This window comes from Didymella exigua (assembly GCF_010094145.1).
Source record: "Didymella exigua CBS 183.55 unplaced genomic scaffold M421scaffold_19, whole genome shotgun sequence".
NCBI classification, from domain to species: Eukaryota; Fungi; Ascomycota; class Dothideomycetes; order Pleosporales; family Didymellaceae; genus Didymella; species Didymella exigua.
The window spans coordinates 6,766-33,323 of NW_022984793.1; the positions used below are offsets into that span (position 1 = coordinate 6,766).

Genomic DNA, 26,558 nt, shown 5'->3' on the forward strand with positions numbered 1-26,558 from the left:
AGCAAGAACTAGGCTGCCAACTTTGTTAAACTTTGGCCAGAGCTTAAAGTTAAGTTTAATTACAAGTATAACTACAAGAGAGCGCTGTGTAAGGATCCTAAGGTAATTAGTGACTAGTTCTAGCTTGTAGAGAATACTAAAGCTAAGTATAGTATCCTAGATAAAGACACCCACAACTTTAATAAATCTAGCTTTATGATGGGTGTTATATCTACTAGTGCTGTTGTCACAGGCTCTAAGTGTTAAGGGAGACCAAAGACAGTGCAGCAGGGCAACTAAGAGTAGACTAGCATTATCCAAGGCATCTGCGCAAAGGTCTAGTCTATCCCACCCTTCATTATCCTCTCTAGCAAGCACCACCTCTTGGCCTAGTACAAGGAGCCTAGTATACCTAACAACTAGGTTATTAGTGTCTCTAACAATAGCTAGACTAATAATAAGCTTAGAGTTAAGTAGTTAAAGCACTTTAATAAGCATATAAAGGCGCACACTGTTGGCAGCTACTAACTGCTTATTCTAGACAGCCACGAGAGCCACAACTCAGTCAAATTCCACTAGTACTGTGAGGAGCACAAGATTATCACTCTGTGTATGCCCCTATACTTATCCTATCTGCTACAGCCGCTTGACGTGGGTTGTTTCTCCCCATTAAAGAAGGCCTATGGCCGCCAAGCCAAGCAGCTGATGCAGAGCAAGATCACTCGCATCACCAAACTTGAGTTCTTGCTGTGCTTCAAAGCTGCTTTTAATGCTTCAATTACTAAGAGTAACATCTAGGGAGGATTCAGAGGCGCTGGTCTGGTCCTATTTAACCTAGAGGCTGTGATATTAAAGCTTGAAGTACAGCTACGCACGCCAACGCCACCTATTGTAGACAACAGCACATGGGAGTCTAAGACACTAAGCAACACCCTAGAATTTAGGTCTTAATTAAAGCTAATTTGAGAGAGGATCTAGAGACACGCTAATAGCTCACTAATATTAATAGTTAACGCCCTTAATTAGCTTACTAAAGGCGCAGAGCTAATAGCGGATTCACTAGTTTTAGTGCGCCACTATGTTGCTAACCTTCAGGTAGCTAACAAGGCTGCTACACGCTGTAAATTACACAAAAGAAAGCAATTACAGCAAGATAGGGTATTAACCTTTGCTAAGGGAGTGCAGCTAACTACTCTAAAGGAGTTTAAGGCCTGTAGTAATAGGAAGAAGGCAAAGAAGAGAGGAGGCGCTAATAGCAGCACTTAGTTATTAAGACACTGTAGCATATATGGCAAGGCAGGGCACAACAGGACAATGTGTAAGAAAGATGCGCAAAGTACTATAGATTAGTGCAATATACTGTGTAGTACATGATATTGTTGTTGTGTGCTGTAATGTTGTAAAGTAGTTGTAGTGTTGGTGTAGTCTTGGCAAAAGTGAGCCACTCGCTTGTGTGAGCCACTCGCTTGTGGAGTACGTTATAGTAAGTACTAATCGTGCGCGTCTTTATATGCCTGTTAAAGTGCTTTAACTAGTTAAACCTAAGCCTGTTAGTAGTCTAGCTATTTTTAGAGATACTAATAACCTAGTCTTAGGGCAGGGTATTGTCCTTATACTAGTTAGACAGGTGTTGGTGGGCTTTAAAGATAATGTAGGCTAGAGTAGCCTATCCTGTGGCATTAATGCCCTTAATAACTGTTACCTACTCCTAGTTGCCTAGCTGAATCTGCTTTGCTTGTCCTAGCTTCTCTGCATCTGTAACAACTACTCTAGTGCTTATCTAGCCTATTATAAAGCCTGTCTTGTTAAAGTTGTATGTGTTGTTATCTAGGATGCTGTAACGACGCAGGCAAGAAGAGAGATATCCAGAATAGGTGTGAATCCGCTACAAGGCATATGGGAGTGCTAGGATGATAAGAACACTAGGATATATTCTCTACACCTATAGGTCTTGTATAAAAGGATACAGAAAAACTACTCTACAATACTACAGTTCCTTGCTCCTTATATATGAGGGTTTAGTGGCAGTTTGGTGTGAGCTCATGCCATGCGACAAGGGCCATGGTCATGAGTCGCTAGAACCGTATCCTAGTGGTATCGGGTCACTGTTCGTAGAGCGTTGTTACAGATGCTATACTTAGCTTTAATATTAGATACAAGGGTAAACTAGCCCTGTATAACCTTAGAGTCCTTGCAGAGGGCTTACTTGTAGTTATACTTGTAATTAAAAACTATTTTAAGCTCCTCCTAACACAAAACAAACATTCTAGCCTACCTTAAGCTAACAGGGGCTAAACTGCGCTCTTTTCGCAGAGAATTGGCCATATCAGCCACAGCTGCGAGCTAGGGGGACTCTCCTTGCTAGGCTGGCGGAATGGGTATACTCCAACGTCCTTCGTGGGTACCCCCCAAAACCTTATCAATAATACATGGATTCTAGCGAACTAGGGCTGAAAAGAAAGAGAAAAACCACCTCTATATTTTTGTAGTAGAAGGTTTTGTTATAACTATTAAACTGCACAAGCTAGAGGCTAGAAAACGTCAAAAAAGGGGGGGTACCTAGCGAGCATACCCATTAATAGGTATACTTTGCTAGGTAGTGTTAATAACTCAGCTAATACTAGGCGGAATTAGCTAATTCTTTTTTTATTAGAAGGCGCAATACTAGGCGCTTCTATCGAATAATAGATTATGTAAGCGTATCTCTGCTAGTTAAGAAGCTATAAGCCAAAACGTAAAAAAGCATACCCTACCCATCCGCCAGCCTACTCCTTGCGTGACCAGCTTAATTATGTACGCAACAACTACCTGCTCTTTAGCAGTGGTCAGATTCTGTGAATTGGCTATAGTATTAACGCGTGAAGGTTGTCCAGTAAGTTAGTTATGTAGAGTTGTTTAGGGCGCGTTGTAGAGAGCTGTAGCGCGTCTTACTAAGAGATTAGGGTCTTGTTAAAGAGCTAGTAGCGCAAGCTGTATCTAAGCCTCTTTAGACGCGTCTATTTGACGTGGTTGTGGAGGCATTGGTGTAGAGTTGATGTTTTGGTGGGGTCTTGGCAAAAGTGGGCGACTCGCCCTACACCTACGTTACATGTGCGTTATAGCAGACTGAATATCTGCTTTATTTAAAAGTAATCAAGTAACATTGGGTGAAGCCATTGTACGTCCAGATGGGAGAGGTACGCAAAGTTGGTGGGGTGCGTCACTCACTTATACGCGTGACTCACTCACTTGTAAAGCACGTTAACTTCTTTGTAACTTGTTTAACAACGTCTATTTAGTTACATTGTTCTTAGCAAGTTTATTTACCTGTTGTATCTTCAGCGCTCATAGCTGCGCCCTCTTTTGCCCTCCCATCAGCATACTGCTGGAAATGCCTAACTGAGATCTTCTGCTTGTAGAGCCAATCTACTTCCTCAGTGGTGAAGCCTTTAAGGTCTGGTACCAGGAACCAAGACCCAATCAGCAAAAGCACAGAGCTGCCCATGAATACGAAGCCAGTGCGGGCGCCAAGGTTGCCCGCGTCGGTATTGTACATGTATGGCACCGTGAAAGTGAACAGCCATGTCGTTCCGGCACTCGCCATGACACCGATGGATTGTGTCTTCGCTCGCAAGCGGTACGAGGACAACTCGGCGGTGATGACCCAGCCTATCGAAGTTATGGTGAGAATCTGCCACGCAATGAGGACATTCCTGCACGTGTTGGTCAGTCATTGTGATTCTGTCGGGGAGCGCCTCTTTCTGCAACACAAAGCATCAACTCACATCAGAATAGCAATTGCCCACAGACTGCCTTTAGCGGGTGAGTAATCCAGGGCACCAATTATTGCCATGACGACAATGTTGCCTCCTACACCCGCAAGCCATAGTGAACGACGACCGAATTTCTCCATGTAGAACCAACTGAGCACGATCGCAACAACAGCGAGACCGAAGCCACCAATACCGACATCGAATCCATGAATTGCTGGAAGTCCAGCGATAATCAGAAAGTATATGTTCTGAGATAGGAGGGCCGCGCCGTTGAGTCCGGTGGCAAGGAATAGCCAGATGACCGTGAAAGTTCGCTTGAAGTTTGTACCACTGAACAGCTCCAGGTAGCTTGCGTCGCCGTGTGCCTCTGACTGGAGGCGTTCTTGGTCGACCTGCTTACGAATTACAGCAAGACGTGCGTTAATGTGGTTCTGAGACCCATACAGACGCTGAAGCGCTTTCTTTGCGGCGTCAATCTTGCCTCTCTGTACTAGGAAATTTGGTGACTCAGGCATGACGAGGAATGCAAGACCAGCAGCGGCGGGCCAGATCCATTGCAAAGCGAACACCATACGGAAGGCGTGGGGTGTGAGGTTACTGATGTAAACACGAATCGTGATAAGGCCAATTGCTTGCATCAAGACCATGAAGAGGACGATACTAGACTGCATAGGACCGCGAAGACGCAAAGGCGAGATCTCAGACGCCCACGCCGTTGCTGAGGCAAAAATGCAGCCAATGGCGAAACCGTTGATCATTTTGCCACCAAGAAGCATGCCTCGGCTGGTAGCGGCGAATTGTACCCCAACGCCGACAATGGAGATACATGAGGCAGCAACACACGCCCATTTCCGCCCGATGCGGTCAGAGACGAATCCAATGCCAAAACCGCCAATGGCTTGTAGAAGGTACGACATGGCGGTCCACAAAGAGGCCCAGATGGATGGGACGAACAACGAGCCGGTTGCCGTGTGTTCGCCAAAATAGAGGAGAAAGGCAGGCATGGACAACGAGGCCCCATTGATGACGCTGTCGTAGCCAAAGACTCCTCCAGCCAGAAGCGCAGCGAGAGAATGGGCCAAGATCCGCTTGTGTGACATGGCCGAAGCCCAGAGGGATTGGTCGCGCTCTTTCTCGATAAGGCTCTCGCCGAGCTGAAGGTCGCTGTCGTTGATAACATCCTCGATCATGGTGGCACTGCAGACCTCCTGCTTCTCGACTTCGTCCTTCATCGTCTGCATGAGGAGTGTTATTTCTGACTGCGAACGTGTGGAGCGGTCGATAGAAGTCGTCGTTGAGCTGGAGCCTTCGTCGCAGGGTGCTGGCGTTCAATGATGGAGACAAAAACACGGCCCGGATCCGACATATAATAATGTCGCGCCAAGGACCGGCTGCGGAGATGAAACCTGGGGTAGCTTAGTGTGGAGTCGATACCTGACGGGTGCTTAATCTGGTTCCGGATCATGACGCGTTGGGGGTGGACGGGCTCGTACAAAATCGTACAATCCGCCGAGCATTGGCCGTTCTGCCAAACGACGCGTAATACCTATTGTGTAGATTTGGAACCGGACACCATCCACGCTCGTTTCTCTTTTGTATGGTGATTGGCTTTGGCCCACCTCATGTGACACTCAATCGCTTGCTGTTCGCCTGTAGGGTCAGCGTTGCGCCTTCATAGCTCGTGAAGAGAGCAGTGATAGTGTCACAGTTGCAATCGATCGCTCGGGGCCTTTTCTTTGGTCAATTTCATGCTACAGGGGTCTCGAACATTGGAACACCCACTTCCGCCCCCCTTGGCGAAATTGTGCATGTGTGCGGACGGGTGCGGTGTTAATTGCCTCTGGCCGATTAGAGGTCAGGATCGACAAGGTGGACGAGGCGATTGTTCTGGCTAACAGGCTCGTGATTTCAGGCGGAGGTGGTGCGCTTCCTACTAGCCATGTACTTCCGTGGCTGTTACAACTTACGAATGTCGCTGTAAGCAGTCATACTCCGATCTGGAGACTCTGCCGACACTACCACGGCGGCTCCACTGAGGTGCTTAGCCCCTCACTGGCGATTTTGTTGGGTACAGATGTCCTTGGAGATGACCATGCAGATGTGGGCGAAGTGGTCCTTCTTCGTCGTCAAATACGAGTGGCAACGCGGCACAGACGACTGCGAAGGTGTCAGTTTGGCGCAGCGAAATGGTTCCGAATATCAAATCTACCAGAGATCCCGGCATATTTGGATCTCGAGCACAATAACTATGTCTCGACCGAACTTGGTGGCCCGAAAAGTCACTTGCGCGGTCAGGTTACGCATGTCTAGAGGCAGTGGCGTGTGAGCTGCCGCAACATCGCCAAATTTAGGTGTCCCGGCAGTGGCTGGAAGTTGGAGCGGTCTTCGGTCCGACATGAGGTGCGCCCAGTAGTTAGTGTGCCTCGCGGCTCGGCCACGTCGTGCTTTCAATGCCTATCAGCTTTTCTTTGATTGGTCACCGGTGTGACTAGTCGCCGCTCGCTGTCCAGGCGTTAGGTAACTCGCCCTTCTTCCTCTTGACATTTTTATGCGAAGATAAGCCATGGTGGCTTTTCGTGATCGAGAACTAGCAGGAAACGGCAGGTGACTATGGCCAGAGACAGGTTGAGAGTCTCTCCTATAGTAGATATAGATGTGCAGGACTGTAATTGAAGACCGATGGAGGGAGAGGACGGATAGGTGTTTGTACTATCTACCAGTGCCTCTCTTAAACGTAGGTCGAAGTGCGGCAGGGGGAGCCCGACGTTCGTTTGTTTCTATTTATATGACTTCTGCACAAACGGCTCTCGCGTAGTAAAGATATTGGCCTCGACACCAAATCTTTGTAGCTCTCAGAAAGCCTGACAAATAGTAAACGGTGCATGTACAGACCCTGGATCATCTCCCGCGCCGGTTTACAGCAGGTCTCATTGTCGATTCTTCCAGCTATCTGAGAGTAATTTTCATCCAGATACACCAGGATGCAGATACAGTAGCAACGCTAGGTTTGAAGATGCGCCCCAGGTCCCCAGTTGCACCAAAGACTGGATGGCGTGCCTGAAAATAAGCTGTGGTGCATCGATTGTACCATCTACTTTGCCTCTCCGTAGGAACCCGGCTTCAAATACCTCCAACACTGACTGCAAGATGTTTTGACTGCCTTGCAGTTGAAGAAACATGACTTCTTTCTGATGGAGTGTAGCAACATGCGCGAAAGACCAGATGACGATGTGGCACAAAAATAATCCGATCAGATCGTAAGGGCCGCTCTCGCCTTTGTTGGCTAAGATGATGCTGATGCACTTCGATGCATCCTCCAAGACAGTCGCTGCTTGTTCCGGACACTGGTCAATCCATGCCCCCAGTCTAATCATCGCGGTCTTTGAGTCCGCTGGCCCCGATCTTCCGAGACAGTCTTGAATTTCGGAGACTGGGAAGACCAAGTAGAGTCGAGCTAAGTAGTAGGTGATCGTTGAACATTGCTGGAGGTTGGTCGAAGTTGTATCAGGACGACCAGTCTGGTGTTCATTATACGAGCTGTGCCAAATGTCTATCATGTTGAGTAGACATGCTGCATGGCTGCTGCCAAGGGAAGAGCTTGTCAGCAGCGGCGGATCTTCTTGGTATGTTCTGAGGACTACAAGCCTCTCTTGGTAATGGAAGACCTCCGACATGATCACGGTCATGAGCAGATTCGCGCTCCATGTGTTAACTGTAGGGAGAAGGTCGTGGCTAGCTGATGGGCCCGGCGCTGAGAGAAGTAATGCAGTCAATGACCCAAACACGGGACAGGATGGCTCTGAAGCAGATCCCAGACGATTCTTCCAGGACTTTGCAGTCGCTACCGCCCAAAACTCTTCGTCACAGGGACACTCCCATTTACGTATGTCTGCGAAGGTCAACATGCCACTCATGCCAAGAATGGCTGGGAATTGAGAGTCGATCATGTACACAAACCACCGCAGTCTCTTTTGGCTTTCCTGTGTCCGCCAATGCAACCATTGCGACTGTAATGTTAAGGAAGCATTTACACCCGCTGCTGCGCTGACAGGTCCGTAGGCGTCGGCTGCATGTCCTTGAAAGTTCTCATGAGCCCGGTGGCGGTGGTCCATTGGTAAGCGCCTGATGTAGGTCACCACGACAGGACGGAGTGCTTCCGCTAACTCAAATGCACGCTTGTTGCCACACCAAAGGCCCATGTAGCATACAAGTGCTGTTGCGTAGATGATCAGCGGTTCCCGCATCAGGCTGTTGTCGTCCTCTATCGAACATAGCAGGTTTTGTCGCGTGCGGTCGAGGACGATAATGCCGAATCTACGCGTATGCCGTAAGCGACTATAGCACGAGCCGATGACCATCATGATTGCTAGGAGGGCTGAAGGCAGGCTTTCGACGATGACGGTTTGGCGGTGCAGCACCGGTGCCTGAGGCGTAAAATTATCGAAAAACAGACTGATAAACACATTGACCAGAGGGAGCTCCGGTATGATGAACGTGTCCTCGCCGCTTGAGGGTCGTAGCGGGCGCAGGAATTCCTCAACACGTGATAGTGTAGCCTGAGACACGCTGACCTTGTGGTCGATTTTGGCAAATATTGGATCGTCAGTGGAGAGCACGATGGGCTTTGCCCTTGCTATACGCTTCGATCGTGGGTCCCATGCGAATGGCAGGCGATCTTCATGTGACGATTCATTTGGCGGTGATGCGACTCCAGAGGTTCGACGCAGGAGGCCTTCGGCAGGCTCGTCCATCAGAGGAGCGGCGGCTTGCAAATCATGTGAAGGCTCAGGCACACTCGATAGTGATCCACCGACTTCATGCGAAGAGAAGTTAGACGAAGGAATGACATTGTGATCGAATATACCTAGCATGTCCATAGCGGTAGTGTCATGATTAACGGAGGTCCATGTCTGAAAAGGTGGACTGTATGCGAGATCTGTCTCACGCAGAGCTGCAAAGAACTGAGACGATAACCAATCAGACGTATCGACAGTGTGATCGAGGTGATAATTCCAAGGCCTCGCAAATGTTGTGTAGTCAAAGTAGGGATCGATGTCTACGGGGTCGGTCCAAGAGCCGAGCATGGCGCCCTGATCAAGCTGCGCCGGCTCACCCTGTGTCTGTCCAGAATCATGCAGAGGCTCTACGTACACGTTTGAAGCGATGCTCTGACCATCTAGGGAGATAGTCTTCGGCAAAGTGGCGTCCATCGTCGCCGAAGGCGACTCGTTACCAGATGATTGGCTCCTGAATGGCCACCGACGGTGTGTTTTCGAGATACCTCGTTCGTGCAGCAATTCATGCTTCTTTCGCAGATCACTTCTTGTGAACTGTCGTCCGCATGTTTGACATTTGTGTTTTTGTATTTGATCGTCTTAGTATCCGCAGTCTGTGTCAGCGATAATCACGTGAGGCTCTTGAGCAGCCGAAAGCGTCAGCCGCAAGCTACGATTCCCGAAAATGAGAAGGGACTCTACCAAAATTTGCTGATATATCGAATTTCAATAGGCCGCTGAAGGCTAGCTTGATTCTGCTGCTGCCGCCGACTTTCCCAGCTTCTCGAAGATTGTGGGAAGTGCTTGACACTGGACAGGACTCACGCGTTTTCATGTGACGAGCCAGATTTTCTGGGCGCGTAAAACGCTTCTCGCATTGCTGACACGCCAGGGCCTTTGCATTGTTCGCGATGTCTTCGTCAGGCATTGATGCACTCTGTGTAGGGCTGGAGCGTGGGGTGGGGAGCGGGTGTTGTCAAGTGGACAGTTGACAACGAGGCAGGGCCAGTCCACGGGCCAGTGTCACGCTAAAATTCCCACTAGCCAAGCCAACTGAAGCAGCCGACCGGCAAACTCCGGACGTCCACCTTGTACACCGCGTTACGAGCCGCTTGTTTCCCCACACTGCACGCGCATCCGGGGACGCCACATCGGTGAAAGAATTTATGCGGACGCGCTGGGTACTATGGGTATGTTGAAGTCGCGTCGGACTTTACCTCTTCGGTGGCGCTTCCTCAAAAGAGTCTTCGTACCTACACTTTTGCTTTGATCGCGTTCCTCAACACCACCATGTCTACTAAGCCTGTAATTCAGCCTGTGAGTATCTTGCGGTACGCTGGACGTGTCGACTTTGGACCAGACGCATCGACTTTCACCCTAGAGAACGATGGAGACGAATCTGCTCGAGCCGAGGTTATATTGGACTACAAGCGATGTGAAGGGGGGCTACCTGTCTTCATTATCGATTCGGCTTCAGGACCAGACTCCGTTGATGTCGCTGTGGTGTACAGTGAGGGCATCGAGGGCATTGATCATGCCACAGGTACGGATGGAGAGTACCCAATTACTCGTGACATACTGACGACAGCCAACAGGTGACGGGCCTTTCTTCCTCTTCTCCAACGCAATGGACACATACCGCAGCACCACCTTGAACGTACGCGCCTCGTCATCTACGCAGACAATCAGAGCTGTCTACGCGCAGCGATCGCAGCGATACCAGAAGATTGTTCTGTCTTCCCCTAATTCAGCCGTCTCGTTTAAAAGGGTCGGTTTCGAGCAGGTTCGGCCCAGTTATGTCACAAAGTCCATGTTCGCCTGCTCCAGCCCCCTGTTGAATCAGATCTGGCAAGACGGCGTCAAGACTGTAGATATGTGTACAGTTGCAAAGGGCGAGACTTCCTCGGCTTGGGAAGTCACTCAGGAGGGCACCATTGTACGAGGCCAACACTGGGCACCGTGTCGACAAGGCACACGGTGGGCGGACAAGAGGGTGCATTTCCAAGTGCAGATCGAAAACGGAGGTGCAAGTTGGGCTGTCCACATGGTTGCCAATGGCCTGATCTTCTGCTTGGATGCAGCTGAGAGAGTGCTTTACGCATGCGAGGGCCTTTCTACCGAGTCCACGATCTTCCCTGTTGCAGAGAAAGGCAGGTGGCCGATAGGTGATCTACAACTGGAGACATGGCTTGATGTTGAGACAGTCACCTACGGCGACACTGTTACTGTGTCGATACAAGGTCGTCAATTAGCTCGCGTTGAGGGCCTCGACATCAGACCCATCCTCGGCGGTAGTGCGAACAACACTGGCTCTGTTGCATTCGGTGGTCCCTGCCAATGGGTCGCCATGTATCGCCACCTCAGCGTGCATGATCCTGCAGACAAGGCTCTTTACGAGAACACTCTACTACTCACCGACGAGCAGCGAACCCTGGCAGATTTCCAGGTTGGTACCAATGCGCTGGCCTGCACGATCGATGGTGCAAAACGAGACCGAGCCTGTTTCGGTGGAGATCTCTACGTCATGGGCCAATCGATTGCACACTCAAGCATGGCGTTCGAAGCCGTTGCAGGCAGCATCGAGTTATTAACAAGTCATCAGAGCAGCGACGGTTATCTAGGCAATCTGTGTCCGATTCAAGCGCCGGTCCACGACAGTACTGGAGAGCCCCCGACCTATGCCTTCTACTCGTTATCCTACGCACTTTTGCTTGTTGCTGCAATTCGAGACTATTGGTTACAAACTGGCGATGAAAAGACGCGGTCGAAATGCTATGAATCGTTGGAGAAGCTGATGGCGTACGTTGATCAACACATCAGCGAAGGTGTTGTCATCGCGCCTCCACCTCTGTCCAGTAAGTATTTAATGGACCACCAGATTGCTCAAGCTGACGATCTATAGTGCACTGGTTCCCACTTGGCGGGCCCGTTTTCGGCGCTTCTGGTGCGCTGAACAACGTATACTACGAGGCACTTCAGGCGATGATGGTTTTAGCTAACGACTCTGCCACCAAGCAGAAGTATCAAGTGCGGGCTCACCAGCTCAAAGCCGGCATCTTGCGACATTTCTACGACCCTTCCACAGGAATTCACCATTTGGACAACAGCCTTCCATCCAATGGCATCTGTCAAGACGTCAAGGCCCATGCCATGACTTTAGATCTACTCCCTCCCCACACTGATGATATAGAACACTTGACAGATCCGGAATCTGGGCTACCTCGCGCGTTCCGCGGACTTGGTCACTGGGATGTGGCAAATGTTGCTAGTCCTTATGCAACAGGCTATGCAGTCGAAGCTTTGTTCTCGCGGGACCGAGGTGCGGAGGCCATTAAACTCATCGAGCGAGTATGGGGCCCCATGGCTGATACTACGAGCCAAAACTATTCTGGGGGCCACTGGGAAGCCATGAAGCCAGATGGAACACCACATGGCCACGACACCTCACTTATGCATGGCTGGTCAACATGGCCTGTATCACTCATGCCTCGGTATTTGGCCGGACTGCAACCAATCGAACCTGGCTGGAAGTTCTTCAGCGTTGCGCCAGTACTGTCTGGTTTGAAGAATATCAAATGCGTGATGGAGACAGTTGCCGGCACTGTTGGCGTGGAGCTCGAGATCGATGAGATTGATGGTCACGGTGCACTGAAAGTGCTTGCACCTTACGGCATACGTGCGCGGCTGCAGTCGCCTCAAGGCTGGATCATCCAAGGACCTGAGGTGATCGAAGGGACGGGAGTATGGCAGAAGTTCTTCTTGTCTGAAGACTCGAATGACCAGGACCCGTCCGCGGAAGAGACAGAACCCAAACACCTTGGTTCTCCAGAGTCACAATCTAGAACACGCGAAGGACAAGAGAGCAGCCTACCCAGCAGGATCCGCTCGCTGCTGTCGCGCTTTTCTGCTATTCGCGCCTAGACTTGCGGTGTCAGGAGCAACCCAGAACTTTTGTCACGGTGCTGGTGGTCTAATTCTCATTGATCCTTCTCGAAAACGTGGTGGCGCGTTTCGCTAATTGTCGAGGCGAGCAACTCCCACGCCTCTCAAATCGCAAATAGTTGCGAGGATGGCCCCGGAAATCTATGAGCTAAAGTTCGAAATTATGAAAAGATCATCGATGCCTAAAATGAGCAAAGCTGGACGGAAGACCATGCATTACCTTTTACTTCTTCTGCATCAATCTGGCCCGACAGGCATACTATGGGTCAGATATCTTGTAATTGGACGACGACTCGGGTAATTTAGGAGACCGATTGGACGATGCGAGGCAACGCCGCACGCGAATCTCCTTATCGCCTAAAAGTCCAAGCTCCTTCTTAGGCACCGATCGTCACGTGTAGCCTCACCGATTAAACAAATCTCAAAGCCAGATTCACCTCAGACATAACAACAATAATTGGGAGCGATAAACACAGATGAAGTTTCATCTACCTAGGTCTAAGAATGCACACATACTCACTTCACTCAGTTCCTACAGAAGTGAAACGGGACATCCTCTTCTACCAGCATACGAGCTCGACCTTGCTGGAAGGTTTCTTATCGATATGACAACAGATAGCTAAGATGGTTTCCCAGCGGACCAAAGAGCCTGATGCATTGACTCGGCGGTCAAAATGACTCTTCTCGCATACTGGAGTCGTTGCGGGTACATTCATGATGGAACCTGCACGCAGGTCAGTTGTGTTGCCAGTGGGTCACTGGCATAGAACTCCGCCCTCTTCCGGAGTGAGAACTTATTCACAAGATCAGGTTCCAGGAGTTCACAATAAACTCTCTGGTCTATGAGCAAATATTCTCTGGTTGGATAACGAACCAGGGGCAAAAAAGAACGATATAAGGCAGATCCCACATGGATTCCAGTTAATCGTCAAAAGGGCCCAAGTTGAATACTCAGGCACGAAGCGTTACCTGCATCCTCATAGATCCTATGGGCCTAACGAAGCTCACACCCGATCTAACACCCAATCTGACACCAATCAGAAAGCAAGCTCCTAGTGACGGAACAAAAATCAGAATGTAGTCTCATCTTACCAAGATCCTCGTTCTCTCATCGCTACCACCTTTCACAATGTGGTGTTGCAGTGATGCCCTAGTCTTCTGTGTAGCTACCACATGTTGCAGAGGGGTAGAAGGGTTTTCATTGACTCCTTTATCCCAATATGTGTGCCATTAGATCGCACACATTGTTTAACTGCAAATGGCTAAAAACCATTGTCTATATTAGCTCCTCTTCACGCGAGCGCTATCAAACTCTACCTGCACTTGACTCGTGCCACTGACGATACAGCGGCGCCATATCCTTCCCGCGGCCCAGCGTGTACGACATCCGATCAACCTCCAGCTCAGCCCACCGGTCGAACGAATCACTCTTCTCCACCTTAATCTGCTGCACATAGAGCTGCTTCACTCGCCCCGCGTGAGGCTCTCCATTGAACCCTTCCTGCTTTCTCGGCCTTTTCTCGGCGATGTCAACCCCCTGTGTAACCACGTGGCTCAGATCACATGATATCCTATTGTAGCAGGCACTGCCCGGTGGGCAAGTGCACTTACCTGAGAGCTGAGAGCTTGAACAACACAACATCACACAACACGACAACAGATAGCAATACACTCGTTGATCAAAGTCTCCGACCGACACTGCTCACGCAGTTACACCCTGCGACGGCGCGTGCATCGTTCACACCAAGTATTCGACGTCCTCACAGCAGTGGCTGTCTCTTGTGCCTCCACTTTTACTTTATGTAACTTCTTATTTGCCATCATCTACTTTAGTCTTGCATGGCAGCGTGATCCGCGCGATCTTCCGCTTGCGCCATCTCGGTGTCTCGTGTTTTGCGTTTCTAGTCGCGCCGTTCGCTGCGAGCGCTTAGCATCCATATGGGCCCGCCGTGGTAATGCACATAGCCCCAGGCGATACAGAAAACGGCAACGAGGGCGCCGGTGCCGACGACGAAGCCTTTGGCTTCTTTGGAGTAGTGAGAGGAATTCGGAGGGAGGTACAAAGGCTTCCATTGTAATTATCTGTGTAGAAGGGCTGTGACGAGTCGTGCTTTAGTGTGGTGGAAGAGTTAACTGTTGAAGATATTGCGGGGAAGATAGAAATACGGTGCGAGTTTTTACAGCCACGTGAGAAGCAGGCATGATCGATTCGGCTTCATACATTGTGCAGCGACGGTTGGAGGATATGTTTTGGAACAATGTAGTGATGCTGCGACATGGATTCCGGACCTTGTTCAAGCATTCGCTAGTCAATCTATACGCAGACGATGTGTCTGATTGCAATGCAATTTCTTCTGAAATTTCACTGGAGTAAACATTCAACTATTTCATCATCGATTTCCAATCTGTGGAAGCTGAGCAGTCTCTGATCGTTGATCAAGTGTGAAGAAAGTGATCAAATTCCTTGTTCTATCTACAGTGCTGAATGAGCAGAATATATACACTAATACTGATCCAGCTATACCCTGATTGGATTCCTAATCACGGCTCCAAGCTGTACCCAATTCTGTTCACCATGGCGTGGTAGATCGCCAGTGTCTGATCGGTCCAATATCCAGATGCAGATCACGTGATATGCACCCTCACCTCGATCCTTGCTGCGACACAATCCGATTGTGTAGCTACAATAGTTCACCATGGGGGTTCTGCATCATGATGACAGATTAAACAAACAATTTTGTTGTCGTCCGCATTCCAGGTATCATCCATAGAAGTCTGTGCTGTTGTAGTATGCTAGGTAGATAAGTTTGCGCATGAGCTCAACATTCAAAGGATATGCCAAGTGCCAGACTCAGCTAGAAATCAAACGCAGCCCAAAGATACTCGACTGTTCGCTCAATCGCAACGCTGCGCTGCAAGGATGCTGAAGCCAGCAATGGCGGGATTTTGAGACAAGGCTGCGTTTCTTTACTGTCAACATCACAAGGCTGCACAATCACTATTACATGCAGCACCAATACGTCTTACATAAAAGATAACCGCTACATGTTCTCCCATGCTAAGTCATGCTAAGATGGTAATACCAAGTGACTGACCTTCTTGTGTTAAGATCCCTAAGATTTTGATGAAGCACAAATTTACGTGGGCAGCTCTTGAGAGAAATACATACCATACTTTGTCACCATTGGGACGATTCAACCGCTGATGTACAGGTTTTACTCTACGTATGGCATCGCATTAAACCAAGGTTCCAATGAGCTGTCGATCACGTCGCCCTCTCGGTATTAGCCACACGCACGATGTTTTGATATACGCCTGTGGCACCACGCACCATATGGTATCACACCACAGTTCTAAAGTTAGGTAGTGAAGGCCCAGAGGGCGATTTTGAGAATGCCAAAGATGACGATCATGGTTATCACCTCTTAGGGGAAACTATCAGAATGGTTGACTTGGAGCTCGTGATTTCCCATATTAGACGTTCGTTAGGGAGTTTTATGTGGGATATAAGACGTATCAGTAGTGGACCTGTGTCTCTGTGAGGACACAGTTGCTATGGTCGTGGAAAGGTGATTGTGGGAAGGCTTTGGCATGCTCATGTCTGTCAAAACCCTCCAAAATATTATTGTGCAACCCCGCTGTGGCATCGTGGCTAAGATACCGTCGATGAACTGTGGTCAAGTACAGCGGTACGTACGACCTGGCGATATACATAAGTGCCGAATATTACGCATTTCCATACATGGTGTCTCACTCAATGGCTGTGTCTGCCGAATGTGTAATTAGGACAAAAGAGAGTCAAATGAAGTCAAACTCCAGTAAATTTTCTAGCTATACTGTCTTGTTCTAATCGTACCGCCCGTCCCTCTCCCAGCCCCCCTTAATTCGTCACGACTCGGTCTCCTCCCTTCATTGAAAGGTCTCGAATAACTATTAGACACACTTTTAGCCGTCAGCTGCATCTGCAAATCCATCGGAGGGGCTGGTGGTGGAGGAAATAAATCAGCCATTGTAACACCATGAGTCTTTGGCGGCGATCCAAATAGTAGTGACGACCCAACATAGCTCTGATGTAGATCACGAAGTCCTGGTGGTATGGGCGAGTTCATTGGGTCGATGATATCTGATGATGGACGGCCTGATCTGATCTCGGCTCGTTCCGGTTGGTAGCCGGCTGGTACGCTGTAGTGGTCTATGCTGTCACCTACAGCGGAGGTATATTTATATTGATAGTCTGCTGTCTTGGGGTAGACTCTCTCGTCGAGGTCTCTTTGTTTGGCTGGCGAAAGGAACGGATTCTCCCTGAATTCAGCCGAGGGCTGAGGACTGACCCGGCGGGGTCTTTCGAAGTCCATGAAGTGCGGGGCACCTTCTTTGCGTACATTGAATGGTGTGCTGATCGTTTCGTCCGCGAAACCCTTGAGCTCTTCTGTGTTGCGCTGCACAAGTTGTGAGCGATCAAGATCGAGATGTGGCGGCGCGTTTAAGCGGGTGCCACCGAACCCGAACATTGCGATCGAGTTCTTGCGAGGATTCGTTCCGGCTTCGACTATAATCATTCGCTGCACACCGGCTTTCTCGCGCTTGGCTATGTGCTGCTCGAGCCATGTGCGGATGCCAACCATCCCTCCTGCAGTGATCTGCACCATCAAAAGGACACCCATGAGTCCCGCAACAAAACTTGAGGTAAGCACTGCATCGACGATACAGAGCGAAATCGAACGCAACGTAGAGAAACCGTTGATGAAAGTGATCTGGCCGAGTGTAAAGACAAGCTGGACGAGAATACCACTAACCAGGTAGATCCGTTGATCAGCGGACTTGAAGAGCGCAAACGGCGCCTTAATGCCAGAGAAATTGGCTGGCAGAGGGTAAATAGCCTCTGAGCGGAGTCTGACAACGGTGAAACCGACAGTGGGGAGCACCAGAATGAGAGCAATGAGACCAAAAACCTGCAATCCGTCAGCATAAAAATATAGATCTTGTCATGCACGCGCATACACCATGACCATCCCTGAAGTGTCGCGAATTGCCCATCCCGATCATACCGAATATGATGCCAATCACAGCTGACACTCCAAACGTGATCAGTAGACCCATTCGCCACTTCTTATTCTTGACTTCGTTAACAGGGTACCCAGCCAGAACCGATAGGCGCCACACGACGCCGAGGATAAGGTATAGCGGTAATGTGAGGAGGAACGCTAACATGACGAACAAAACTATGGAAAGTCAGTGGTTGCGCTGAAACCCGTATTGTTAGGAAACGTACCATGAAGCGCCGTGAGGACTCCGAAAGGAAAGACTGGCAAGCCATTGATCGATATCTCAGCATCTTTGAGAACTATGCGAAACGTGTTACCATCCGATGTGAACTCTACAGGTCCTTGGGGCAAAGATGCCGCAACCCGGGGATCAAGTGGAATGTTCACCATGTCCGTTAGGCTTATTTTGTTCTTCTTTTGACTCACTGCGCCAAGAGTGATCGACGCAATGCCTCCAATGCCTTGACAAGTGAGCGTGTTGATAGCCATCTGGACGCCGCCCATGACCGTGGCTTCGTTGATAGCGAGTGGAAAGGTAGTGGTTGCACTCGTGTCGTTCTGAAATTGACGTGCCGTCTCTATATTATACGGGACTGATGCATGTTAGCTAAATCTTACGATTATAAAGTTTACCTACTCACCAGTTGCTGCAGCTCCTGCTGACAATTCTGCATCGCGCTTTCTGTCAGGCGATGAACCTGTTCCGTTCGCATTCTGGTTCATCTTCTTGAGCACGTCCCCGATCAAGATTGTCCCTTCTCCCATGAAGCCACGCGCAAAACCTACAGCAGATCCGTTGACCGAGTCGTTGAACTTTGTTGCTTCCAAGGCAGGCACATTTATCAATGCATTATCAGAGAAGTTGCCACTGAGAAGATTCTGGAGGCCACCGACAGAGGATAGTGCAGTAGAAATACCTTCGATGGTCCCTCGAGCAAAGCCCTCCATGACCCTGGATACATCTGCGTTCTTGAGCAGTTGTGGTGTCTTGTCTGAGAGCGTGGCACCGACAGCCTGCGGAACTGTGCTGTTGAGCAGGAAGTTGGAGATAAGATTCTGCGCCAACGTTTCGGCTACTATCGCAGTCTGCATGCTATCGCTGCTGGTGTTACTGCTTTGCACAATGAGAGGCGCAGCATTCACATCCTTGAACTGGAAGCCAATCGCCAGTCCCATGCCGATGCCTGAGCCAGCACCTGCAGCGAGTGCCGAGAGCATGGCTGGGCTCATCATGCCCCCGAGAGTACCGGTGAGATTCAAGCTACTCGAAAGGCTTGCGACATCAACGCCCATGAGGAGCGACTGGCTAAAACCTTTGGTGAACAAATTCACAGCCCCCGGAACGTCGACTCCCTGCGAGAGATCTGTGACTGTCTGCCTCTTTCCCACTGTGCCCGCAACTTGGCTCGTCTGTCCGAATCTAAGTCCTATCTTTGCTCCTTCCCCAAGACCGTTCCCCGCAGCCGCAGCGATTTGAGGTAGTTGCTGCATGAGCGAAGTGGTTATTGTGTTTCCTCCGACGCTCTTCACCACTGCTTGAAAGTCGATATTTGAAACAATTGGGGCGCTGACCCCAAGCCCCAGATTGCCTGCTACGGCTACGATGCCAGAGTCGTTAGAAGGTGGGAATTTCTCGTTCGTTAGATTCAGGGCTTTTGCAGTCGAGTTACCAATCCCAGATGCCAGGGCGTACGCAGCAGGCCCAATAGGCATATTCATCATGTTTGACTGGCTAAGACAGGGCGTGATTTGTCTTGCCAAACCGCTTCCAATGTTTTGTGCAGCGAGGTTGATACCGGTCGCGGAAGCATTGAAAGCACTGGCAACCATTGATGCTTGTGCTCTGGCGGTCATCATATCAGTGATGTTCAAACCGGTCGACGCGCCGACACTGGTCATGTCAGTCATGTCGGGAAACAAATCTTGTCAACATACCCAACACCGATACCAAGAAATAACGCCGGAGTTGCTAGACCTCCGGTCAGAGCAGTGCCCAAATTTCCCACAATTGCACTCAATCCTCCAGTAGTGTTCAGTCCCATTTCAAACAGTAGACTTTCCATGACCTGGCTCACGTCGTCCAGCGAACTGCGCTTCCGACTCCTAACATCATGCCTCTTGCGAAGTTCCACAACACTCTGACTCAGAGCATGTCCAAATTCCTGTACACCGCTAAGATCCAGTCTATGTCCAAGGTCGCTCGACGTATGTGCGATCGATTCGGTGAAGCTCAGCAAGGCATGGTGTAGTCGCGCATCGTCTTTGATGGCAGTGATGGTATCTGCCGATAAGAAGGCCGTAAAGCCTTCTGTATTTGAATTGAGGGTATTGGTGAAGACGTATCGATCGTATCCAAGTCCAGCAAAGGTGAATAGAAGCGCAGCGATTGCAAAGACCGCAAGCGGTAGGTGCCAGACTCGCTTTCCAGCGCCAAACATTATTATAAGTCGTAATGGGGTATCTCAAAAGGTCGTCAATACATGAGGTGAAGTGTTGTGGGCGAGGTGCCTGCGGCCTGCTGCGACGACAGCATTTCTAGGTACTCATGTACGGAGACATGTGCCTGTGACCAGGGGTCGATTTAATAAGTACTATATTTCAAGCGGCGGCAGTGGGTGTGGCAAGCACGCAAGGTACCTAGGTAAGGAGTGCGAAACATGCTAAGCCTCATGTCAGTGTGCTGTGCGCGAAAGCCTTATGCAAGGCATCAAAGGAGAGCTTTCAATGTCATCCATGAGTCCAATCAACAGTCAAGCCCCGCACATAGGAAGCTAATAGCGGTCAATGTGCGGCATCTTGGAAATTGCTGGTGGTGTTGAGGGACCATCAATTCGACTGATTAGTAATGAGGCGCACGACGAAATGGTATGTACGGACATGAACAAAGACCGAAACAAGACGACTGAAACAAGACAGGAGATTCTTTCAAGGTCATACGGCGTCTGCGTTTGGTGCGCGGCGTACCATTTCGGTGATGCGACAACGTTGAAACGCGCGTGCTGAACCAACACAGTAATGATTGCAACGGCAATTTGTAGTGTTGCTTGAATAACATGAGACATGTTAATAAACAAGCGAAGTAGAAACACATACCGACATTCTGCAAGCCCGTCAACGGCTATAGGTGACGTGACACGGCAGGGCGTGGCTGGGGCTTGTAATAGGACATGCAGACGTGGTAAGAGTAGGCTTTACAGAACTCCACCACGCCCCGCAGAGATTTGAAGTGTTGTGCGCATGCGCATGAACGTTTCTTCCGTTTGTAGAGTACTGGGCGAGGTCGCTCGGGTGATTATGGGTGCCGCTGTGGCTGGCTTGAGAGACGGTTATCAGTATCATCTCACACTTGTATTCGCATTTACTGAGATGCCATATCTAAGATTATTTTACCTCTACACAGAAGTCATTAGATGTGGCAGTCAGTGTTGACATCTTACCAAAGATTTGGCGAACACTAGCGCAGCTTGTCCTGTATCTTCTCCCACCAGGGCTTGCGTGCTTTCACTTCCTCTGCGTATTTCTTCCATTATGCTGGGCCCTTTGTGCCGGCGCCCGTGAATTCATATTCGTGCATAGGATTTGGCCGATCAATGCGATTGTAATGGTATTTTTTCCGTTCGTTGAAGGTCATGTCAGCAGGTCGACGAGATTGGTGAGCAGCGCCTGATCGATCCAGGCAAAGTGGCAGCAGAGGCTGCACTGAAGTAGTGGGCTTCTGCCAGGCGCTCAGCATCCCCAGCTGTCGCTGGACGAAGGCTGGCTCCGGCTTCTCGGTCGCAGGTGGCGCTGCACTTCTTGACTGCTGGCCATACCAAGGCCGCGCGTTTTCGGTGTCGTTGCTGGAACAGATACCAATCTTAAAGGCCAGCTTTAAGCAATGATTCTTTTGACGCCAGAAGTCTCACCATTATCAGCACAATCCCAATAACGATGAAAATGATGGAAACAACGGGTAAAGCTCGACTATTTGAGCTTACATGTAAACCCCCATCCAGTGTCGCAGTGCCTTCCTTCGCAGCCATGGCCGTGGCTGTTTGAAGAAGTAAGGTTGCGTGGTGTGATTCGAGACAAATCGTATGGTAGCATGGTGATGCGGTAACTGAGTTGGATCGCAATGTGCGATTTTCCTATGTTTAAGGCCCGAGAATTTAGGACCGGAGTCATAGCTTCATAGTACCTGCATTTTGGCCGCTCAAAGAGACATGTTTGTCTGGAGGTAAATGGACAGTAAGACTCGTGCACACAATGAAACAACACGCACGAATCGGCTTGATAATATTTTGTGCTGTGCGCACAATGAGATCGGGAGAGGAACGAAAAATTCCAAGAAGCAAACCATTATTGTAATGTCTAAAACAATCAGGTGGGTTGTAGTTGTGGTGGTGTGGCAAAGGCGTTGGCGTGAGGTTCTGGGCGCAGTTACCGAGACATACCGGTACCGGTACAGTAAGGCGGCATGACGCAATGGATCACGATACCACTCTTTCGGCTCTCACCCCATCTTCCTCTGTATATCATCGATTGCTGCTGTTTTTTTACTGCACACACTCGCACTCTGTCCCTATCACTTATTTAGAATCCTCTGCTCACTCACAATGGTCAGCTCGCCGCTTGAACAAGCGTACGAGAAGTACCGCTACGAGGCCCTCTTTGGCACATGGCTTCTTGTGACAGGAGCGACCTTCATGCGCATCAGGCGCCAACCCTACTCCACTCGTCTCAAGGTTGAGCAATACGAGAGCATCTTCAAAGGGACGTCACTCGGTGCCATTGTGCTTGGTATTGGCATATCGCCCAAGCGCGGAATGAGACGCGTTGCGTAGGGTCCCAAAGCAGCACAACTCACAGGGACGTACCCAACGGCCACCAGCATTGAGCCTTACAGCACCACGGCTGAACAGAGGTGGAGTCTGTAGCCCAACGGGAAGATGGAAGGCTGGCATCTACTGCTGGAAGACGCCGCGCTCTGTCGACGGGCTTGGCGTCTCCGCATTCTCACATGCTATCCACCCGCACCTACCCATCGTTCCTTCAACGCCTCCACAGCGCCCAAAGTACCCACACCATCAAAGATGTTGTTCCGCCTGGGAAAGGTGAACATCGAGCTCAACCCGTGGAATCCCCTGTATGCGGTTGCTCCATTTATCATTTTGATGGTGTCCATCCCACTTGCCATACTTGCAGTGATCACCACATCTATCGCACTCTCACTGCTAGCCTTCCGTGGCTTCATAGTTTACGCACAACTCGGCACTGTACTCTTGGGTGCATGGCTGTCTCCTAGCCCAGCGAAGCCTGTTGCTCAGCAGCACCAGCCCCCTTCGCCCGAACGAAAGTCCCAACCGCGCAACCGCAATCGACGAATCAGCAGCAACGGCAGTGGAACATCACAGGACACGGCCGTGCCGACTGCCCATCTTGGGCCAAAGAGTGGATCTTTCACATATCTACTTGGTGAAGGAGGACTCACACGAGACTACGAGGGCGTGGGTGGCTGGAGGGATACAGGCAATGAGGACGAAGAGGCATTGTGGATGGGTATCAACTCTAGGCTGCAGCTACCAGCTGCACCAACTGGTCGCCGGCATCAACGGAGGCATACGGGCGGACAACAGAGCCCAAATCAGCGTTGGAGCTGGAGCCCTGAGGCATTCCGTATGAGCCCTGTGCAGAGCAGGGCTAGGACGCCGAATCGAGTCGTTGCCATCGAATGTGACAACGGCGATTATTTCCCAGCACAGCCTAAGAATGGTGGACGTCCAATCAGTACTGCATCTGACCCCTTGAAGAGGCATGGTCGAAGGCTGAGTGGGAGTGGCAGCAGCATCACAAGTGTAGCTTCGAGCATGATGGCACCCGTGAAGGAGTCTGGAGAATGAACCCTCATATAATCATGGCAATTGACGTCCTTTTTGGTCACCACCACACGCATCAGTCACACTGACACGTACACAGCCCGTGAAGATGGACGCTCTTAATTGCTTCCCAGAGCAGAACCATTCTTAAGATACTGACTTCCCTGCAGTATCTCGCCGTTGAATCACTACATAGCCTGTCCACAACCTACCAATTGCCTCATTGCTTGAGCTGAAAGAGCTATCCACGCATCAATGACACTACTGCCCCGTGACGAGCAGTCCCACCACGAGACAGTGACATACGTTGCGACCAGTCTGCTCTTCCTCTTTGGCATTGCGATCCTGGCCACTGCCATCTGGTCTATCTCAAATCCAGACGGGTATGTCCACCGCATACTGCACCGCGGCCTTCCTTCTTGTCACGACTCGTTCAAAAGAACCACCCTACTTCCGCCGCGGCCCATATTCCTAACGTTCCCCCCACCCACCCAGTACCCTCTCTATAGATTCCCTCGAATTGGCGTTCGTGAACAGCGACTGCGATTGGCGTATCCAGGTTCACGTGCGTAGGACAACACATGAACTAGGCCTTGTTCTGTGCGAACATTTGCGAATTACTATTTAACATCTCATAACGTTAACGTACTCTATCACCGAGCCGGTCATATCACCAAACCGGTCACTTAAAATCCCACCAAAAAACACAGAAACCATACCCCTGCATCTCAATAACTACTTAATAGAATCTTCTAAAAACTTCAGAATAGAGCTGCATCTATACTAATAAGACTGTTTGAAAGTCTTAGAGTGCTTAGCCCTATATTGCAGATGTTGTTTAGAAGATACTAAAATACAGGGGTAGCTGCAGGCTATCTTAACATCTATACTAGCTATTAGTCTAAGACTTTTAAATAGTTTTATTAGTATAGATGCAGCTCTATTCTGAAGTTTTTAGAAGATTCTATTAAGTAGTTATTAAGATGCAGGGGTATAGTTTCTGTGTTTTTTGGTGGGATTTTAAGTGACCGGTTTGGTGATATGACCGGCTCGGTGATAGAGTACGTTATCCATAACGTGTTTTACAAGCGAGTGGCCCGTACAAGCGAATGGCCCACCCCACCAACTTTCTGCGCCTCTATAAGTGTACAGCTCAGCCACCTCTTAAGATAATAGATATGTATTAACAGGGTAGATTAAGCAGTAACGTAGATTATCACCGAGCCAGCCATATCACTAAACTAGCCATTTTCTCTTAGCATAACTAACATAAGTTACTATAACTACAACTACTTGCTATTAAATAGTAACCTAGCATACTGTATACTTATATTAGATTTAGAAGATATTTTTATACCCTCCTAGCATATTTATATATTATGTCTAGTCTTGCTATAGTTCCTACAGCACTAAACAGTTAACTAAGCTTATAGTTAACTACCTCTACCCTAAGTCTTCTTAGATAGCTAAGCTGCTACAGACACCTTAGCAGCTACCTATAATGCTGCTAGGCTATACTTAAGTGTGCTACTATACTAAATCTACTTTCTCTTACACAATTTTCTCTTAGTTATTACTACTAATTACTCTTTAAGCTCTTGTATATAGGCCTTAATAAGGATATTTTTATATAGTATCTCTTTAGCCCCTTTTATAAGCTTTAAGAACCCTTCTTATACTATACTTAGTAATTATTAGAAGGAGTTACTTATAAGCTTAGATTAAGACCTAAACTTGTCTATATTGCTTAGTATCTTAGATTACTATAGTATTTAAGGTAGAGGTACTACTAGTAGGGTATGCAGCTACACTTTAAGGTAATCTAACACTACCTAACGTAGTTCACAAGCGAGCGGTCCAACCTAAGCGAGTGGTCCACCTAACAGAGTTAAGATAATTGCAATGGATATGCTGCAACACCACCACCACTTACTGCAATTTGCAGGTGATAGAGATACTATTTAGACTCGTCGCTATTAGATACATCTACAATTTTAACTGCACAGGTGTGAGTGTTGTAGCTAGTCTCTCTACAACGTCTGCAACGCCTCTGTGTGCGCACCTTCTTTGCAGGCTCTCCGCCCCCCTGCTACCTACTACCCTCCCTTTTAGCTATTAAATTAGCTACCTTACCTTCTATAAGACTCTCTACTGCCTAAATATACTTCCTCTTTTAACCTCTAACCTCTGTTGCTATCTCTACTGCCTTGCGAAGCCCTGCTATTTCCTGTTGCATTAACACGCTATCATGCCCTATCTGTGCAATGCCCTTGTTCAGCTGCTTAACTGCTCTAAGCAGAGGAGAAACTAGGGAATCTCTGTGCAGTTGTACACGCTCACAAACTAGCGTTAACTAAGCCTCTATCTCACAGAGGTTGCTTAGAGTTTTTAATTCCTATAGGGTGTCCTCTAGCTTTAGTGGAGTTGGCGTATAAAGGACCACATCAAGCTTTAATATCACCACCTCTAGGTTATGTAGAACTAGTCTAGCGCCCCTAAAGCCTACATAGATGTTCTCCTTTGTAATTAACCTCTTAAAAGCTCCTTTAAAGGCTGGTAGGAAAGCCTCCTTCTTAATCTGCTTAGAGCTGTACTATGCTAAGCTACTAATCTTATTACTATATGCCCGCTTTAAAGGTGAAAAGCAACCTACATTAAGTGGCTGCAGCAGGTGCAACAAGTGAGCAGGCATACAGAGAACAATAATCTTCTCTTCCTTACAGTGTTTGTAGAACTTATGTGAGCTGTAGCTCTTATAGCTGTCCACAATTAGCAGCCTGTGTGCACCTACCTTCTAGTCTTTTGTATAGGTATTGAAGTGCTTTAGCTAGGTAATACTAAGCTTATTTAACGTCTAGCTATTAGGACTAACCTTAATTACCTAATCCTAAGGTAGATTAGACTGGCGGATGGGTACCATGTACCTAGGGTAGGGTATAGGTAGGGTATAGGTCGCACGGACGTAGGTATAGGTAGGGGAGGGTCGCACGGACCATAGGTATAGGTAGGGTAGGGTTACACGGACCATAGGTAGGGGAGGGTAGCACGTGACTAGGGATAGGTATAGGTAGGGTAGCACGTGCTAGGTATAGGTTTGGTTTGGGTATATTACTAACCTAGTTTGTATACAACTAACCCTAGGTTGTACTAGTAGATTCTTTCGCATACACAATACTTAGAAGAAAAAGCATCTATAATTTATTATCACAG

General features: G+C 49.0%; 7 protein-coding genes across 7 annotated transcripts; 3 read left to right on the forward strand and 4 right to left on the reverse strand.

Annotated features, from left to right (window-relative positions):
- Positions 1 to 3,277: 3,277 nt before the first annotated feature.
- Positions 3,278 to 4,921, reverse strand: M421DRAFT_66219 (general substrate transporter; the record flags this gene model as incomplete). Its single annotated transcript, XM_033596303.1, has 2 exons — positions 3,278 to 3,671; positions 3,744 to 4,921. 2 exons carry the CDS (start codon positions 4,919 to 4,921, stop codon positions 3,278 to 3,280), a joined length of 1,572 nt encoding a protein of 523 aa, XP_033447138.1.
- A 1,555-nt stretch (positions 4,922 to 6,476) lies between these two features.
- On the reverse strand, positions 6,477 to 9,278 carry M421DRAFT_422130 (uncharacterized protein). Its single transcript, XM_033593064.1, has one exon. It carries the CDS (start codon positions 8,939 to 8,941, stop codon positions 6,695 to 6,697), a length of 2,247 nt encoding a protein of 748 aa, XP_033447139.1. The 5' UTR covers positions 8,942 to 9,278; the 3' UTR covers positions 6,477 to 6,694.
- M421DRAFT_186307 (uncharacterized protein) lies at positions 9,024 to 9,579 on the reverse strand. The gene is made up of 2 exons (XM_033587941.1): positions 9,209 to 9,579; positions 9,024 to 9,147 (listed from the first exon to the last, which is right to left on the reverse strand). Exons 1-2 carry the CDS (start codon positions 9,432 to 9,434, stop codon positions 9,107 to 9,109), a joined length of 267 nt encoding a protein of 88 aa, XP_033447140.1. The 5' UTR covers positions 9,435 to 9,579; the 3' UTR covers positions 9,024 to 9,106.
- Positions 9,580 to 9,796: 217 nt separating this feature from the next.
- M421DRAFT_6464 (glycoside hydrolase family 78 protein) lies at positions 9,797 to 12,427 on the forward strand (the record flags this gene model as incomplete). The annotated part of the gene is made up of 3 exons (XM_033596182.1): positions 9,797 to 10,049; positions 10,102 to 11,361; positions 11,409 to 12,427. 3 exons carry the CDS (start codon positions 9,797 to 9,799, stop codon positions 12,425 to 12,427), a joined length of 2,532 nt encoding a protein of 843 aa, XP_033447141.1.
- Positions 12,428 to 15,866: 3,439 nt separating this feature from the next.
- M421DRAFT_394471 (uncharacterized protein) lies at positions 15,867 to 20,051 on the reverse strand (the record flags this gene model as incomplete). Its single annotated transcript, XM_033590063.1, has 6 exons — positions 19,429 to 20,051; positions 18,135 to 19,384; positions 17,721 to 18,086; positions 17,450 to 17,670; positions 16,305 to 17,400; positions 15,867 to 15,883 (listed from the first exon to the last, which is right to left on the reverse strand). The coding sequence occupies exons 1-6, from the start codon at positions 19,929 to 19,931 to the stop codon at positions 15,867 to 15,869; spliced, it is 3,453 nt and encodes a 1,150-aa protein (XP_033447142.1). The 5' UTR covers positions 19,932 to 20,051.
- Positions 20,052 to 21,984: 1,933 nt separating this feature from the next.
- On the forward strand, positions 21,985 to 23,419 carry M421DRAFT_422134 (uncharacterized protein). The gene has a single exon (XM_033593065.1). It carries the CDS (start codon positions 22,422 to 22,424, stop codon positions 23,370 to 23,372), a length of 951 nt encoding a protein of 316 aa, XP_033447143.1. The 5' UTR covers positions 21,985 to 22,421; the 3' UTR covers positions 23,373 to 23,419.
- M421DRAFT_66330 (uncharacterized protein) lies at positions 22,089 to 22,316 on the forward strand (the record flags this gene model as incomplete). The annotated part of the gene is made up of 1 exon (XM_033596311.1): positions 22,089 to 22,316. One exon carries the CDS (start codon positions 22,089 to 22,091, stop codon positions 22,314 to 22,316), a length of 228 nt encoding a protein of 75 aa, XP_033447144.1.
- Positions 23,420 to 26,558: the final 3,139 nt, after the last annotated feature.